This window comes from Lissotriton vulgaris, chromosome 1_1, assembly GCF_964263255.1.
Source record: "Lissotriton vulgaris chromosome 1_1, aLisVul1.2, whole genome shotgun sequence".
NCBI lineage: Eukaryota > Metazoa > Chordata > Amphibia > Caudata > Salamandridae > Lissotriton > Lissotriton vulgaris.
In genome coordinates, this window is record NC_141685.1 from 1,255,678,519 (window position 1) to 1,255,695,666 (window position 17,148).

The 17,148-nt window shown below is 45.6% G+C and overlaps 1 protein-coding gene across 2 annotated transcripts in view; it reads right to left on the reverse strand.

Moving 5' to 3' along the window:
• The window catches only part of SPRYD3 (SPRY domain containing 3), a 431,115-nt gene that overhangs the window by 133,414 nt on the left and 280,553 nt on the right, over positions 1–17,148 (reverse strand). For both annotated transcript variants that reach the window (XM_086964574.1, XM_086964581.1), the window contains exon 8: positions 16,149–16,206. In XM_086964574.1, coding sequence (XP_086820700.1) covers positions 16,149–16,206 — 58 coding nt within the window. The remainder of the gene's footprint in view (positions 1–16,148; positions 16,207–17,148) is intronic.

Here is a 17,148-nt window from a genome sequence, read left to right on the forward strand (position 1 = left end):
AGTATCCCCTGGATGAGAACTTGGCTTATGACAAAGATTAAGAATCGCTTATGCCTTGGATTCATTGGGATGTATAAGTAGGCATTCTTCATTTCTATTGGTGCCTTGTAATTCTTTTTCCTGCAGTAGTGGGATAATTTTATTTTTCTGGCAATAGTGGAATACCTTCCTAAAGCAAAGTAATTTTGAATGATTGCATTTTATTTATATTTGTTTAGGAACTACAGGAGCAGTATTGGTAAAAGTGATTTGTCTTGCTTTGGAATCAGAAAGCATGAGGACAGTTTCCCTGTTTGAGGTCTGTGTGGGGCACCTTTCCTGTTGCTTTTTTCTGTATAAATTCTTCTACTCTGCGTTGAATACTTTTTCCTCCTTCCGTGTGCTCGTTTTTTCGGTCACGTAACTGGTGGTGTTCTTAGCAGCTCGATCTTCAAATAGGTTATTTCCATAAATGCGTGTGTCATGGTGCTGGCTTGAACCTTATTCTTAAATCTGGACACCTGTACCCAGTGGTGTCACCACAAGGTTGTTACCATTCCTAGTTGCCTGCTAGCCGTCTAACGCATCCAAAGCTGATTTTAGGAATGCGTTGCCAATTATTTTCTCCTTCTCTACCAGTGCAGCTCCTTTCTTCTGGTGATACTCTGGGAGATATATCAAAAGTTTTCACACCTCTTCCTAAAGGCTGTGGGGACAGTGGTTGAAAAGTTTGCACACATTTGCAACCCTCAATTGTGTCACAGCCTCACTCTCTCACTAGCGGGCTACCATCTGCACTCTTTACCTCTTTCTCGGGAGGAGGTCCTGTGGATGTTGAGACATTTGCTCTCTTTCTCACCGTGGCAACTGCATTGCCCTTAATGAATAGAGGGTCCTAGTAGGAAGGCTTGTACTTTCTCAATTCTTGATGTTACTGCTTTGAAGGATTCTGGCTCCCGAAAGCTTTCCTTCCCTGATCTAGAATGCTTGGCAGCATAGGGAGGTACTGGTTTCTGGTCTGGGATGGCAGGGTTGCCTATGAGAGGAAATAAGCCTGTGTCCTTTCATCCTCCAACTGTACCGAGTTACTTATCTGCTGCTCTTTTTACAACTGCAAAAACAACAACTGACGGACAGAATACAGAACAATTGCAATATCATTGGGTGGCGATGGCCTCGAGGGGTATGTGTCGACTGCCTCCTCCTATGAGTCTGCTTCGAGCTCCTGTAATCAAGCTTGCTGCTTTCAGCATCCTTGAAGATACCCTGGTCCTTCTCATAGAAGAACGTTCCCTGTTCTTGTGGCTCGGTGTTTGCACATGGTTCGAGCACATCTTGCTCCTCTTCCTCCCTCTATGTTCTTCCTGGGAGATTTCAAAGGGATTCGGCATTCCCTCTCTGATGTACTCAATTTTTTATTTTTTTTTGCAAGATCTACCTCCTTTTTGCCTCAAGCTTCCTTTTCTCCCCCATTTATTTCAAGTGCTTGTCTCTCGGCCTAGAGTATCTTCAATGGCTTTTTCTTCAGGTCCAGCATGCTCGTAAGGTACTACGTTACCCTCTCCTTCTCTCCAATTGCCTTCTGATGTTGAAGGTTTGTTGGAGGGACGTCTAACATCGGTGTCCTTTTGTGGGATCTTTGGTGTTCTTTAGTTTCAATATCCCTTCAGTCGCCAAGTGTTTGGACACTGAGATAGTCTAGTAGGGCTTGGAATCCAAAGTCTTTGGCTTGGCCCCAGAATGTTTTCTCGACATTACCAGAGGATGCTTTCGAGGTTCTCCCACTTTGGACTTCTTTTCCATTTGGCTTGCTTCAACTACGCAGACTTATAATTCAGATGTGGAGCCTTCCACCTGGGGCAGTTCTGTATCTTCAACATAGTCCTCATGCTCGGTCACCAGGCAGGGGTCCCTTAGTGACTAGCTCCCTTTATTTTGTGTCTGCATGATTGTGTGGTAGACCCACCTCTGCTTCTCTCTTGTCCACAAGGTTTTTGGCCTGAACATGGTGCACGTTTCGCAATTGTGTGTGTCGTGGTCTCTTGGCAGGCAGAGATTGCAGACTTCATGCTTCTGTGCATTCTCCGATGGTATGGTCGATGCCCCATGTAGTCAACTTACTTCTACGGTTATCTTTGGTTTTCACCTCTGTTTTAACTATCATTCACTTTGTTTTATCCAACTATCTGCCAACGTCTCTTGAAAAACTTGTCTTGGCATCTGCAGGGCTTTGGCTGTTGCTGTCAGACTGAATGGTGAAATAAATAATCTCAAGATGGTGACCACGCACAAGGCGTCACAAGGGAACGAACATGACACCAAATTGCATTAGACACCCACATACATAAAAAAAAAAATAGGAAGAGACTAAGAAGCATTCTGGACCCAACAACTAAATGCACAGCATGAATCAGGCAAATAGATGTCTCAATTTTGGTCTTGGCTGCAATGCTTCCATTATTATGGATATTTAGGCTAGTTGACTGTCTAGAGGGATATTATGCCCCTACTACCAAGAAAACATAGAAGGTAGTAAAGTCACTCATATGAGGGACATTGGTCAGTGACGCTGTGCGAGAGGTTGGAGTGTAGGAAAAAAAGGAATGGGTGGATTATCGAGAGGAAGCCCGAGTAGTGGATGAATTATGTAATATTTTTATTAGACAATAAGGAGTACTTATTCTCAATTGTGTTTTTTCCTCATCACCTACATCAGTGCCTCCTAGGTCCCTATAGCAGGCGCGAACCCCTCACGCTGAGCGCAGCCCATCCCAAGATGGCCACCATTCCCATAGTTTACCATGGACCACGCCTGCGCAGGAACACTGTACTGTTCGGCACTACAGCGCATGCGCTCATTTGCGCGGCCCCTCCTCCCAGTAATTCCCGCGGCTCCCACCGGCCAAACGATAACATTTAAGCTATCATCTTCGGCCGCTCAATATCAGCCGGAATGCCGCTAGAACCCATAGCGAAGTAAATACCGGTGCAATGTTTTAATCCTCCATAATTTATGCTCGTGTGTTTGTCTCACTGTATATTTATAGCGCACGCTGATAACAGGTAATTTTTATGTGTCCGTATTGTCCTACTACGTATTCCCTAAAAAACAGTGACACCAGGGCCTGTCACCTTCACTACAAGGAGCGGCCCTGTGATAGACACTAAATATCGCTGTTAATGAATGAATGAATGAGTAAAATTTATAATGCGCAGACAATAACCCGAAGGTATCAAGGCGCCTAACAGAAAGAGGTCAAAAGAAAGATTGCTGCTTCGCTACAGGTACGCTTGCGTAAAAAGGTGAGTTTTCAGGGCCCTTTTAAAAGCCTGAAGGGAAGGCAGTGATCTTATTTCCAGAGGAAGAGCATTCCACCAAGTAGGGGCCAAGGTGGAAAAGGCTCTGCCGCCCCATTTCGCTCTCCTGAAACGAGGGGGTCGTTAGCAGAAGTCTACAGGAGGACCGTAGATTCCTGGTGGGGAGATAGCGGAACAGAATGGAGCCTAGACTAGAGGGGCTGTTTCTGGCCAGAGCCTTGTATGTCAGGCATACGATCTTAAAATGGATCCGTGCCTCTACAGGGAGCCAGTGTAGCAGCTTTCTAGCTGCTGTGGCTGAGGAGCGCTTGGGAAGGTCCAAGACGAACCTGGCAGCGGCATTTTGGACTACCTGCAAGCGTAGTAGTAGGCTCTTTTTCAGGCCCGCGTACAGCGCGTTGCAGTAGTCTATTCTAGAGCCTATCAGAGCAACTGCTAGTTGTTTCCTGGCCTGAAGGGAGAGGTAGTTCCTGATCCTTCTCAGGATAAGGATAATGCCCCAGCAGGTGGAGATGGTACGACTAACCTGCTTGTTCATGTCAAGGGCAGGGTCAATCATGACCCCCAAATTCTTGGCAGAGGCAGTAGGGGTGGGACAGGCTCCTAGTGACTCTGGCCACCAGCTAGAAGACCTACTTCCTCTTTCCCTCCGAACACCATCACCTCTGTCTTCTCTCCATTTAGTTTAAGCGAGTTTGTGATCATCCATTTGCCGACCGCCTCCATACAGGATCTTAAATTGGAGGCAGTCGGAGCGCTAGCATGGGAGAGAGAGACAAGGATCTGGGTGTCGTCAGCATAGGAAATTATCTCCATCCCGTAAGATCTAATCAGCCTGGCAAGTGGGGTCACGTAGATGTTAAAAAGGGTCGGACTTAAAGCCGACCCCTGAGGGACCCCACATTGCACAGGAAGGGATGGAGATAAATAGTCCCCCAGCTTCACTCTTTGTACTCGGTGGGTGAGAAAAGACGTGAGAAGATCCAGGGCTGCTCCATGCACCCCAATCTCCCTCTGCCGAGTTGTTAGTACTGAGGGGGAGAGGGTATCGAAAGCCGCTGTCAGATCTAGGAGGATCAGGAGGGTGGTCTGGCCCTCATCAACCCGTGTGCGTATGCTATCCAACACAATGGTGAGGGCTGACTCAGTGCTGTGATCCCTCCTGAAACCGTGTTGAGAGAAATCGAGACAATCCGAGCTTTCGATAATGTGAATGTATGCGCCTTCGTGTAATGGCGTTTCACCGTGCACCACGCACACAGCCTGTTTTAAGCCAGCATGCCTTGTTTGCATGCCCCAACTACTGTCACGTGTTCTCAACACAACATGCACAGCCATGCATGTCACATTTTCTTGAATTCTATAAGGTTGGTACTGCCTTCAGCAGACCCGGAGAATGTCTTATTGTGTCTTGTTCTCTTTCCTCCCTATAGGATTTTTCTCACTTTCCAGCAGTATATGTAAGTTAAACAACTGCTTTTTTTTACCTTTTTCCACACAACTTAGCGCGTGTGTAGGATATTAACCACACGTGGCACTACTTTTCCACTCACTACCTGGTCCTGACGAAAGTCCCGCTTACGTTTTCCTGGGACTGAAACATGTAGACCGCCAACACTTAAGCCAACTAAGTAGTCATAATTTTTCTACTTGTAGTTGCATCACATACTTTTATCTCACACCCTGGGCCGCCACGAATAAAACATTGGGCAAGGATCCCCAGAGGTGTATTTTATTACTCACCTTCATCCCCATCACACTACTGCACCACACCCGCTCCGCTGTAGTCAGGCGTTGAAGCACAACCAGGCGGCATTCGGCTGCCTGGTTGGACCCCAATGATGAAACATGACACCAACCAGGTTGGTGTGTGAGGGGTTTATAAACAAACTTCATTGTGCCCAGCTCAGAAGCTCATGCTACAAGTGACCTGGAATATTAATCAGTATTCCACTACTTCCACACAGTGGGCCAGTCCAAGTCGTTTTCATTATCATATATTAGGGGATGGGACTTGCCCCTTAAACCCTCGCTCTCTACAGTGATTATCTCATACTTATTCTTCCTCCGGGAGAATGTCTATCCTGACTGAAGTATGACCGCCTAAAATGTGAGGAGAGAGGGGCCTTTTTATGACTGGTTACAATTCATCAAGAGCTTCTGGAGGAACTTGTAATAGACCTTTAGCAGTAATCACAAACCTCAGGGATCTTAGAAATTGTAGAGGTGACTGTGTCAGGAGGCAGCCTCAATCTCTTCTTTGGGATTGGTGAAAACAGTGATGTTGAGCTTCTCGAAGTAGAGTAATCTGGCGACATCAAGAGATTCCTTCCCGTTGGTGGTGACGCTGAGGAGTAATTCTATGCCATTGACTGAAAGGCCTGTACTGATGGTGAGTGGTATGCTATCAGCTGTGTCGCATGTCACAGTGTTGGTGGTGATATTGTGTACCTTGACCACAATGACTTACATTGAAGGTAATGAGCTCATTGAGATTCCTGCATCGATCCTTTTGATGGTTAACACATTGGTACAACGGTCTTGAACAGGAACGGGTTTGTCAGTGGTGAAAGAGACTGCATTAATTTATTTTTACCATTCCTTTCCTAGGGTTGCCCTCTGTTTGGGGAGGGGGGGTTCCTTAAGAGAACTTGCCACCTTCCCAGCAGATCCAGAGAGTGCTCTGTGGGTCATGTCTGGCTTGAACGCCTTTCTTGTCACTTAAGTGTTCTCATTGACATTTTCGGCACAATTCACACTTTGTGACAGAGTGAAAAGATGGAAAGCACACCACACATTTAATATGGATCCGAATCAGTCTTCTACCATCTACATAAGGAACTTCACAAATAAGATAGTATTTTGAGCGGAAACACGGCAAACATTGTTATACTCTAAAGGCAACAAGTGAAAGCAAGGAAAAACACAATCTATGAGAGATGTTTCTCAGAAAAAAGTGTGATAGCACCAGAGTGTTCCCGTGGCCCAGAAGTTATCAGATTTGGAAAAAAAAAAGAAATGACTGCTTCTAGTAGAACACATAATAGGTAGCAGAAACCTGCTGAGCTCTAAAGGGGAAGAGGAAAATGCTACTTACCAGTATGCATCTGTTCTTGGCATGTAGAGCTGCAGAGTAGTACACTGTGCATTAGATCGCCACCTGGTGTTGGGCTCGGATGATTGCAGGTGGTTGTCTTCTTGGAAGAAGTCTTTGCAAGTCCCGATAGGTGACTCCTCCCTTGGACAATCCTGCGCATGGGCATCAGCTCCATCCTCAGATTGTTTTTCGCCATGATGGGAAATGATGGAGTGAGTAGAAGTAAGAAAAGAAGGATGTCCATGCGTATGCATCCAAGTAAGATGAGAACTGGAACGGATACAAGTCCCCGGGAGGCGGGAGGACGTGTACTACTCCGCAGCTCTACATGCCAAGAACAGATGCATGCTGGTAAGTAGCATTTTCCGTTCGAGGCATATGAGCTGCAGATAGTACACTGTGCATCGATTGTGCAGCAGTATCCCCTCTAGCGGTGGTCACCTGTATCCGTTGCAGTAGTTTGAAAGAGAGTTGTAAGGACAGCTTGGCCTACTGCAGCTTGCTGCTTGGCTTTCACATCAACACAATAGTGTTTAGTGAAGGTGTGTGGTGTAGACCATGTTGCTGCCTTGCATATGTCTTCTAGTGGTACATTTCCTAAGTAAGCCATAGAGGCTCCTATTTTACGAGTGGAGTGCGCTCTAGGAGGAACTGTTAGTGTACGTTTAGCTTTTATATAGCATATTTGTACACACTTTACAATCCACCGTGCAATCCCTTTTTTGAAGATGGGGTTGCCTTTGTGCGGACGAGAGAAAGCGACAAACAGTTTAGTTTTTCGAAATGATTTAGTCCTGTCAGTGTAGTAGAGTAGAGCTCTTTTAACATCTAGGGTGTGTAAAGCCCTTTCTGCTACTGAGTCTGGGTTTTGGAAAAACACAGGTAGCTCGACAGACTGATTGAGGTGAAAAGGAGTGACTACTTTTGGGAGAAATGTCGGATGAGGCCTAAGAACCACTTTGTTGGGATGTATTTGAAAAAGGGTTTCTTGTATAGTGAAAGCTTGTATTTCACTTACTCTTTTGAGAGAGGTGATAGCAACAAGGAAAGCAGTTTTCCAGGTTAGGAATTGCAGCTCGCATCTATGTAGGGGCTCGAAAGGGGGTCCCATAAGTCTGGTAAGGACACGATTTAGGTTCCACACAGGAGAAGGAGGCAACCTGGGTGGGATTATCCTTTTTAAGCCTTCCATGAATGCTTTAATCACTGGAACTTTGAAGAGAGACAGATGTTGTCTGTTCTGTAAGTAAGCTGCAATTGCTACAAGGTGCAGGCGTATGGAAGAATATGCCAATTCAGATCTCTGTAGATGTAGAAGGTAACAAATGATATTCTGGATGGAAGCATCCAGAGGGTCAATTTGATTATTCATGCAATAAATTGCGACTCTCTTACATTTAGCAGCGTAACACCATCTGGCAGTGGGTTTCCTGTCTTCTTTAATAATGGCCATACAGTCTGGTGATAGGTTTAAGTAACCAAACTCTAGGACTTTAGGAGCCAGATTGCTAGATTCAGTTGGTGCGGGTCTGGGTGCCTGATTTCGCCATGGTTCTCTGTTAACAGAGATGGAGTGAGCCGCAGCTTTTGGTGTGGAACTAGAGAGAGTTCTAACAGCGTGGTGAACCACGGTTGGCGTGCCCACGTGGGAGCTACAAGGATTAGTTTGAGAAACTGTTGTCTGAGCTTGCGCACCACTAATGGAATGAGTGGGAAAGGCGGAAAAGCATACGCAAATCTGCCTGATCAGTTCATCCATATTGCATTGCCTTCTGACAGTGGGTGTGGAAACCTGGCGGCGAAGGCTGGGCATTTTGTATTTTCGTGGGTGGCGAACAGGTCTATGTGTGGATGACCCCACTGTTGGAAGAATGGCTGAAGAACTTGTGGATGCAATTCCCATTTGTGAATCTGTGGTGACTGTCGACTCAACAGGTCTGCTATCTGATTGTGAACTCCTGGAAGGTGTTCTGCTAACAGATGTATGTTTTGAGGAATGGCCCATCTCCAAATGTCCTGTGCAAGCTGGGACAGTTGCAGAGAGTGTGTCCCCCCCCAGTTTTTGAATGTAATACATGGCTGTCATATTGTCCGTCCGGATGAGGACAGCCTTGCCTTGCACGTGAAGTTGGAAGGACTTGAGTGCTAGGAATATTGCTAGCAGCTCGGATGGTTGATATGGAGTAGCCGCTGTTGAGCGCTCCATTGATCCTGAGTGGTATGTCATAGGAGATGGGCTCCCCCTCCCGTGAGGGATGCGTCTGTTGTGAGCACTACTTGTGGAACTGGCTCTAGGAACGGCCGCCCCTTTGTCAGGTTTTCGGTGTTCCACCACTGCAGAGAGCGATGTGTGCGGCTGTCCACCAACACCAGGTCTGTTAATTGACCGTGAGCTTGGTTCCACTGTCGTGCTAGACACTCTTGTAACGGACAAATTTGCAATCTTGCGTGTGGAACTATGAAGATGCAAGATGCCATCATGCCTATGAGTTTCATGAACACTCTGGCTGGGAGAGATTGTTGGAGTTGAAAAATAGCAACTAAGTTTTGAATGCTCTGTATCCTGTCTGGACTGGGATAAGCTAGAGCTGTAGACGTGTCTATTGTAGCCCCTAGACACTGGTGTACGTGCGAAGGCTCTAGGTGCGACGGTGTAGTTTATTGTAAACCCTAGGTTGTGCAACATTTGGATCGTTTGGTGTGTGTGTGTGTGTGTGTGTGTGTGTGTGTGTGTGTGTGTGTGTGTGCGCAACGCACTGGCTGGCCAATTTGGCTTTTATGAGCCAATCGTCTAGATAAGGGAAGACATGGATCGGTTGTCTTCTCAGATGTGCTGCTACTGCTGCTAGGCACTTCGTGAATACTCTTGGTGCCCTTGTCACTCCTAATGGAAGGACCGTGAACTGATAGTGTTGCCCTTCCAGTACAAACCCTAGGTATTTCCTGTGAGCAGGATGTATAGGGATGTTAAAGTAGGAGTCTTTCAGGTCTAGTGTAGCAAGGAAGTCTCCCTGTTGCAGCAGTGGAAGCACTTGTTGCAGAGTGATCATATGAAAATTATCTGATTGTATGTAATGGTTGAGGGGCCTGAGGTCTAGAATCGGTCTCAGGGTCCTGTCTTTCTTGGGAATTAGAAAGTACAACGAGTAAACCCCCGTCCCTTGTTCCTGTAAAGGGACTACCTGAATCGCACCCTTCTGTAGAAGGGATAGAACCTCTTGCTGGAGCAGAGCTAGATGATCGGTAGACATTGGACACTGTCTGGGAGGTATGTGTGGAGGGGTTGCTGTAAGTTCTAGGCAGTAGCCATGTTGGATAATCTGTCTTACCCACTTGTCTGTTGTAATGGAGTTCCAGACAGGCAGGAATTGTGTTAGTCTGCCACCTACAGGAGTGGAATGCTGCGGGGGGAGCGTAGGGAAGTCATTGCTTAGGGGCGGAAAAGGCTCGAGTGTTATTATCTCTACCCTTGGTATTATTGCCTCTGTATCCTCCTCTATAGTAACTCTTGGTAGAGGAAGTTTGTGTCTTGAAAGACGTGTTAGCGTCTGTTCCAGTTTGTTTGGAGCCTCCTCTGTAAAAGGAGCGACGAAAGGAGCCTCGAGCTGGAGTAGACTGTAAGGCCCCCATAGACTTGGCAGTGTCTGTGTCTTTTTGAGGGTAGTGTCTACCTCCGGACCAAATAACTGGTTTTGGTTAAAAGGCTGGTTCAAAATGGTGGTTTGTACTTCCTGTTTGAACCCCGAAATGCGTAGCCACGCATGTCTCCTAATAACGACACTGGTATTAATAGCCCTAGATGCTGTGTCTGCGGCATCTAGTGCGCATTTGATGGAAGCATTAGATATTTACTTGCCTTCCTGTATGGGGTCAGTAGCTTGATCTTTGTACTGATCTGGGAGGTGTTCAAGCAATTTCTCCAATTGGTCGTAGTGAGCCCTATCATAACGAGAGAGAGGGCTTGTGTATTAGCTATGCGCCATATATTGAAGCCTGCGCAGCTATTCTCTTGCCTGATGCATCAATAATCTTGGATTCTTTGTCAGGCAGCGGTGCTTCTCTAGAAGTCTGAGAATTGGCCCTTTTACGTGCGTTGGACACCACTAATAAGTCTAGTGGTAGGTGTCCTTTAATATAGACTGGGACTGAGGGTGCAGGTCTATATTTATTTTCGATTCTGGGGTTTAAAATTCTGGTACACACAGGATCTTTAAAGACCTCAGTAGCATGCTTAACCACCCCTTTGATCATGGGAAGAATTTGAGCGGATCGCTGAGACTGCTCAAAAGTATCCAAGAGAAAATCTTCCTCAATGGCCTCAGAATGCATGGGGACAACACCTTGGTATGTAGCAGCTCTGTTGATCAGCTGGCCAAACCCAATAGTATCCTCAGGAGGAGAAGGTTTGGATGGGTATGAGGGTGCCTCAGGGACATCAGGGTCACTTGCAGGGTATGGAAACCCCACCCAGGCGCAGGTTTTGTGTATGGAAAAGTCCATGTGCCCTCACCTTCAGGGTATGTGGTGTCTCCTTCCCCGTCCCCTCCACCTAAATCATATTCATCATCATTCTGTGGTGAATGTAATGATAATGGAGATTGTATAGGAGAGTTTTGAGGTGAAACATAGGGAGGAGCGGGAGAAGGGGGAGAGACAGAAAAGGAAAAGTGCAGAGGAGAGGTTGCACAGTCCTTTGCAGGAACCACAGGTGTAGGTGGTGTAGCTGCAGGTCTCTTCTTGAGTTGTGTGGCACCAACATGACCGGTTTTCGGGTCGATAAAGATCTTTTTTCTGTTGAGGATCTGGTCGAAAAAGGTCCTCTTGAGGCACAACTTTCTTCGGCGCTGATTTTTTCGGTGCTGGTGTAGGTTGTCGAGTGTCTTTAGCCTTAGGAGGTATTAGAGGGTCCTGTGGCTTGGGTTTCGGCGCCGGAGGCGTCGATTTTGACTTGGGAGGCGTGTTCGGGGGCTCGGAGGCCTCAGAATCAGGATTTGTGGTTTTCGGCACCGTGTGCGGCTTCGGAGCCGGTGCGTCTTTTGGTTTCGGGGCCGAAACATGTTTCGGTTTCGGTGTCAGCACATCTTTCGGTGTCGGAGTTGAAGGGTGTTTTGGCTTTGGTGTCGACGGAATCTTGTTCGGTGACGAGGCACCGGAAGGCAGAGGACCTTGTTTCGGAGCCGAGGGAAGACTCTTGGTCGGTGTCGAGGCACCGAAAGGCGTGGAAAATTTCTTCGGAGTCGAGCCAGAAGGCGGGACTTTCGAAGTAGATGATCGGTCTCGACTGGGCCCAGCGGGCGGAGTGCTGACCTTTGCCTTCTGCTTAGGCGTATGTGGTGTAGGGGCAGTAGTTCTCACGCGCTGACCCGATGGAATGGAGTCGTCAGAGTCATCTGCCTCGGAGACGATCTGGTGAGTCTTCTTCGGGAACGAGTGGAGCCTCGTCGTCGAAGATGTCTTCCGGTACTGGGGCTGATCTCATCTTGTGTCGACGGGCCCTCCAGTCTCGGATGGCTTTCTTCGAGCGGAAGGAAGCACAGGCTGTGCAGGTCGACTCGTTGTGGTCCGGCGACAGACAGAGGTTACAGACCTCGTGGTGGTCGCTATGTGGAAACTTTGCTTGACATTTCGGGCATTTTCGGCACAGAGTCCTTTCCATATGGTGTAGGCCGCACGGTGTCGATAGGCCCAGAGGCCCACTTGGATGACCAGAATGGAAACTTTGGCGTCGAAAGGTGCCGCCGTCTGTCGAAGGCAGGTAATTGTTTTATGAAGTTCTGCGCGTCGAAGTTGCAGAAAAACTGTTTCTGGCCGGAGCGGACAAACTTTCATCAGAACCCAGTGGCGGAAAAAAACAATCTGAGGATGGAGCCGATGCCCATGCGCAGTATTGTCCAAGGGAGGAGTCACCTATCGGGACTAGCAAAGACTTCTTCAAAGAAGACAACAACCTGCAATCATCCGAGCCCAACACCAGGTGGCGATCTAATGCACAGTGTACTATCTGCAGCTCATATGCCTCGAACACAATTTTTTATCTGTCCTCATGCAAAACTATCCTGCTGTGTTCCTCCACACACTGTTAAGGATGTAACTGTAGAGTTTTACTGAACTGCTGAAATTTTAGTCTGAGAAAAAGTCTATTTTTAAAAACTGCGATTCAAAAAATCTCTTACATAGGCCTCCAAAAAGCAAACCACAACATAGGAACATGCTGAATATGTCTCATTTTTGATTATTAATGAAAAATGCTAAAGATATTTAATAGTGGCGGAGGGACTTGTGTTCCCAAAATAAGCAGGGAATTACTTTAACTGTTATGACTATCAATAAAAATTCTATGAAGCAGACGTCTGAGTTTCTAAAACCGGTTTCAGTTCAGATTGGAGTGAGTCAAGCTTCTCTCAGATGTTAAATGATCAGTTTGGGAGAAGTGAGGGGGCGGGAGGTATGCAGCCTTTGGTTGGTGATACTCTGAAAGGGTGCTATGCGAGAGGATGTAGGAGAGCTAGGTTCTGGCAACTGAGGACTGCTGATTTGTCTGGGGAGAAGATTGAGGGCAATGCCGCTCAAGTGTTGGATTGCTCAACATAAGGATTTTTATGTGCAACTCTTGAATGGAGAGGTTTTGTTTAATTAATTAGTAGGGTTGATTGCATAGTGGCTGGTGTGACTTAGGAAAGAGTAGAGGACAGAAAGTGATAACAGGCGTTGGGGGTAGGCTTGAAACAGTGTCCATGTGAAATGCAGAAACAAGATCTACTGGGGTCGTTCGCAGCAGTGAGGAGGTGGTGCACTGTTGTGGATTTCGTGTGCCTGTTGGCGGAGGGACAGCAGATAGAGAGATATGGGTTCTACAGAGGAGGGGGAGGGGGGAAAGGGGGGGGGGGGGAGTGCTGTGATCAAGATCACTTTCTACGGCTATAGGAGGGTCTTGAAACCAAGGTTGACATGGGTCAGTGTTGTTCGAAGACTGAATAATAATATTACCATTATTATAGATAGAGATCAAGTTTCTATAATGGCTTGATGAGGGGCTGATGGTTGGTTTTATCACTCACAGATTTCCTTTGAATCCGAGATTCCTCCCCCCCCCCCAAACTTTTCCAGTCAGCTTTTGGTGTTTGTGAAGAAGAGGTTGATCAAGCTTGAAGTGTCCATTCCCACCACTGATAAATTGATCATAAGAGTGTTTCGGGAACTTCTTTCATGACAATGTGCTTTAAGTTTTTTGTGACAGTTTTAAATAGGTTCATTGGGTAGGGAATTTTGTGCGAGATAGAACCGGTTCTGTTCAAATGTCCGAGAAAGGGGTTAGTGCTTTGGTGATCCATCATGGGCCGTTTAGGATCTAGATAGAAGGTACTCGCTCCAAGCTTGGCATGTTAGGAGGAGAGGAGAATAGCATGAGGAAAAAGTGTGGTCTTATCGAAGGACATTAAGATGGACCAAACAATCTTTAAAAAGTGTGTCAGTCTTCTGGTCATCTAATCTGAGTACTGTTATGATTCTTATGTCCTGAGGACTACCAGTGTCAAGCTAAAGGAGACAAATGTGGGATATGTTGATATTCCATGTGTACCAGGTAAGCGTACTAGGTAAACATTAATTGGTCAATTCCCTTTAAGGGAGTGTGTAGGATGCCTTTCTGTTTCAGAGATGCGTAATTATAAATTTTCTAACAAACTTAAGATTGCATTTAAATTTCACAATCAGTTACAAAGGCTGCCTTCTGTGTGTTCAACAGTTGCTCTTTTTACGAGGTTGGTTGTTTCTAAGGTAGGTAGGAGTACTGTTATCCAGCAAACTTAAATTGAGCAGTCCAATTTAGAAGGTTATAAAGACGTCTGCATTTAGCAACCAGAGCAATGAAGAAAATACCATTCAAAAGTTCTAGTTCCATTTGCACAACAAAGATGGCTGTCTCCATCAATCTGATCACAGGAGAAAGTACTATCGCCATGGAGATTGTGGCAGGGACCAGCATGGCACTCGAGAGTCACCACGCTATTCAATCCACACCTTTGTCAACTTAGAGTCAGGGTACCCCCCCTTTTCAACTAGGCCTGCTGCAGACCACATAGCCCTTAGGCAGGGGCCAGGGAGTCCCAGAACAATAGCGCCCACCTCACAGAGCTGGACAAAAGTATAAAGGAGAAGCAAATTGCTAAGCTGTGTCAGACTAGTTCCCAGAACCCTCAGTAAGTATGGGCAAGGCCTCACCAAAGGCTGTGTGACACCCTGAGAAGCAAGTCCGGGATGGAGTCAAAGAGGCCCAATCGCCCTCGATTGGGTCACTGGCAGGACTACGGCCAATTAGATAGCAGAACGTCTCTCCAGTGCAGAGGGTCTACATTTAGAGGCAGGAACACAAATAGAGAAGCAAGGTTAATTTGCTAGATCAGACAGGGGCATCTTTAACTATGGATTTTCCACTTATTAATGTTTATCAAAGTAATGCACTTGATTGAGAAGTAATACAAGTGTTCTTCAATCAGGACTATCCACAAATATTTCCTTAGGGAAGGAGGCTTTGCAACATCCGATAAGCCACTTCTTTGGCTTGGGGTGCTAACAAGTCACCATATAAAACAAAGAAAGGATACGCAACCAAGAAGAAAGAAATATGCTAACATGCCACATACCTACTCCATAAAGATTGCTTCTGAAAAAGCCCAGGAAGCCTGAAACTGAGTGAGCTTCCCTAACTGCATGGAGTAAAATCATCAACATTTTCTTATTCATAGCTATGAATGTTGTAAAGAGGAGAGCTTAATATGAGAATTCCCTTCGCAAGGAATGCAGGGGATAATTTCAAAGAAATGGCTTCAAGTGAAAGTGGCGTCCATAGTCTCAAAACACCTCTGCCGCTTAGAAGTTCCAAACAATGCAGTGTGTAGGCTAATTTTACCATTACCTTCAATGCATATATTTTTTTAACAGCACCATGTTGCATTTTAGTGGGCATTCCCACAGTGGCACTGAGAAAAATTCAAAGCAGATGAATCTTCTAAAGATTTTACTCTGGAGATTTTCTTCACTGTTAATTCAAAGCATTTGATTCTAAGCCCAATGTAACAGTTTCAAAGAATGTATAAATCTCAGCCAATTAGCAGGCAGAGTAAGTGATGAAGTTACTGTGTCATGGAGGCCCTGAAAGATGAATAGGTAGTTGAGGAGACGTAAAAGAAACCAGAAGAACCCACTCAGGTGCTGGTGCTTTCTCCGATAAATATCCACTCTCTAAAGGGTGTGTTGGATATTTGACCTAACTAACATTTCAATGAGGGCATCCATTTTCCAACTAGAAATCAATGAAAATACATTTAAGTATGCAGGTACGAGTCTTTCTATATGAGTGGATTAATGTAGCTTAGTAAAGTGTTCATGAAGCAAAAGTGTTTTTCAATACATAAAGAAAGGCTGGGTTTGATGGAATAGGGAAGAAGGTTTCCAGTAAAGAATCTCACACTCCTCCAAATGCAAGCCCTACAAAAATCATTGCTGTGTAAAACTCAATCACTTCTCTGTATTTTAGCTACATGTTACTCGTGATCAAGCTCTAAGCCTACACATAAACAAGACTGGTCTTAACCCCTTAATAGAATTCATACCAGAAATTGAGCTTTGTTTTTTTCCTTTTTCCAAACAAATGTAGGAGAACGTTTTTGATAAGTAGCTGAGAGAGAGAGAGAGCGAGATAGAGAAGGAGCAACACGGACCAAGCACTTCTTTAAGAAAAGTTAGTCCTACTCACCTGCATGGTACGCCACTGAACCCCTACTCCATCCAGGATGCCTGTTCTTTGGGTAATCCTTAGAAAGAGAAAAAAAGCAGGTTGATAGAGTAAGGGGCAAACTGAAAGACCTACTGAATATTTACAGGAAAAATGGGAGTGGTGGGTGAGGCCCAGGGGTTCTGCAAGATAGGAGATTTTTTCTCAGTACTATGCATAGAGGCGTATCCTGTTGTGATTCCTACCATTTCTCACGTGAAAAAAGGTAGCCCACAGATCAAAGGTCAATTTCCAACCTAGGCCTTTTTAACAATGAAATAAAGGTGTATGGGGAAGAATTCATTGAAAGTTGTGTGAGACTGCAACCAGCAGCGCAGACTGTATGGAAGCAGATTAGAGTGTAGAAGGAGAATTTTGTCAATAGCCGAAGAGACATGCTTAGAAGTTCGAGTCAGTGAAACTACTGTAACACAAGCAAAATCTGACAACCCAAGGTGACAAGTCAACACAGCAAAACACGAAGTAAAGTGATCCAGGCAACAGATGAGAATTGAACCAGCGACTTACCTGTAACAAAGGGTTTGCAGCTTGAAGCTGTTCTAGATTCACATTGTGTGCATTATTCCACCACCTACTGAGCGTCGACATAGTCGAAGTTAGTGGGGCTAACTAGGACCTACACCATAAGCACACAATACCCTTAACATGACAGTTTTCGATTTTTTGTTGTGTGTTTTGATGACCATATTGCTGCGACATGTCTCGCTTTGAGACATTAGAAATGAATGCTAGAGTTGCCTTTTTCTTTCTTCCAGAATGTCCTTTTGGCTTTTTAAATATTTGTTTATAACATGCTTGTACAGTCTGGACTATCAAAATGACAAAAGTTCCTTTAGATACACCTGGACCTCATGTGTAAGTTGTGTGTGCAACAAAAATTATGTAATATATTGTAGAGCGTCTGCATCCAGAGTAGGAAGCACCCCTAACGAAAAACTGAGTTTGCTCTGCTTGGTTAACA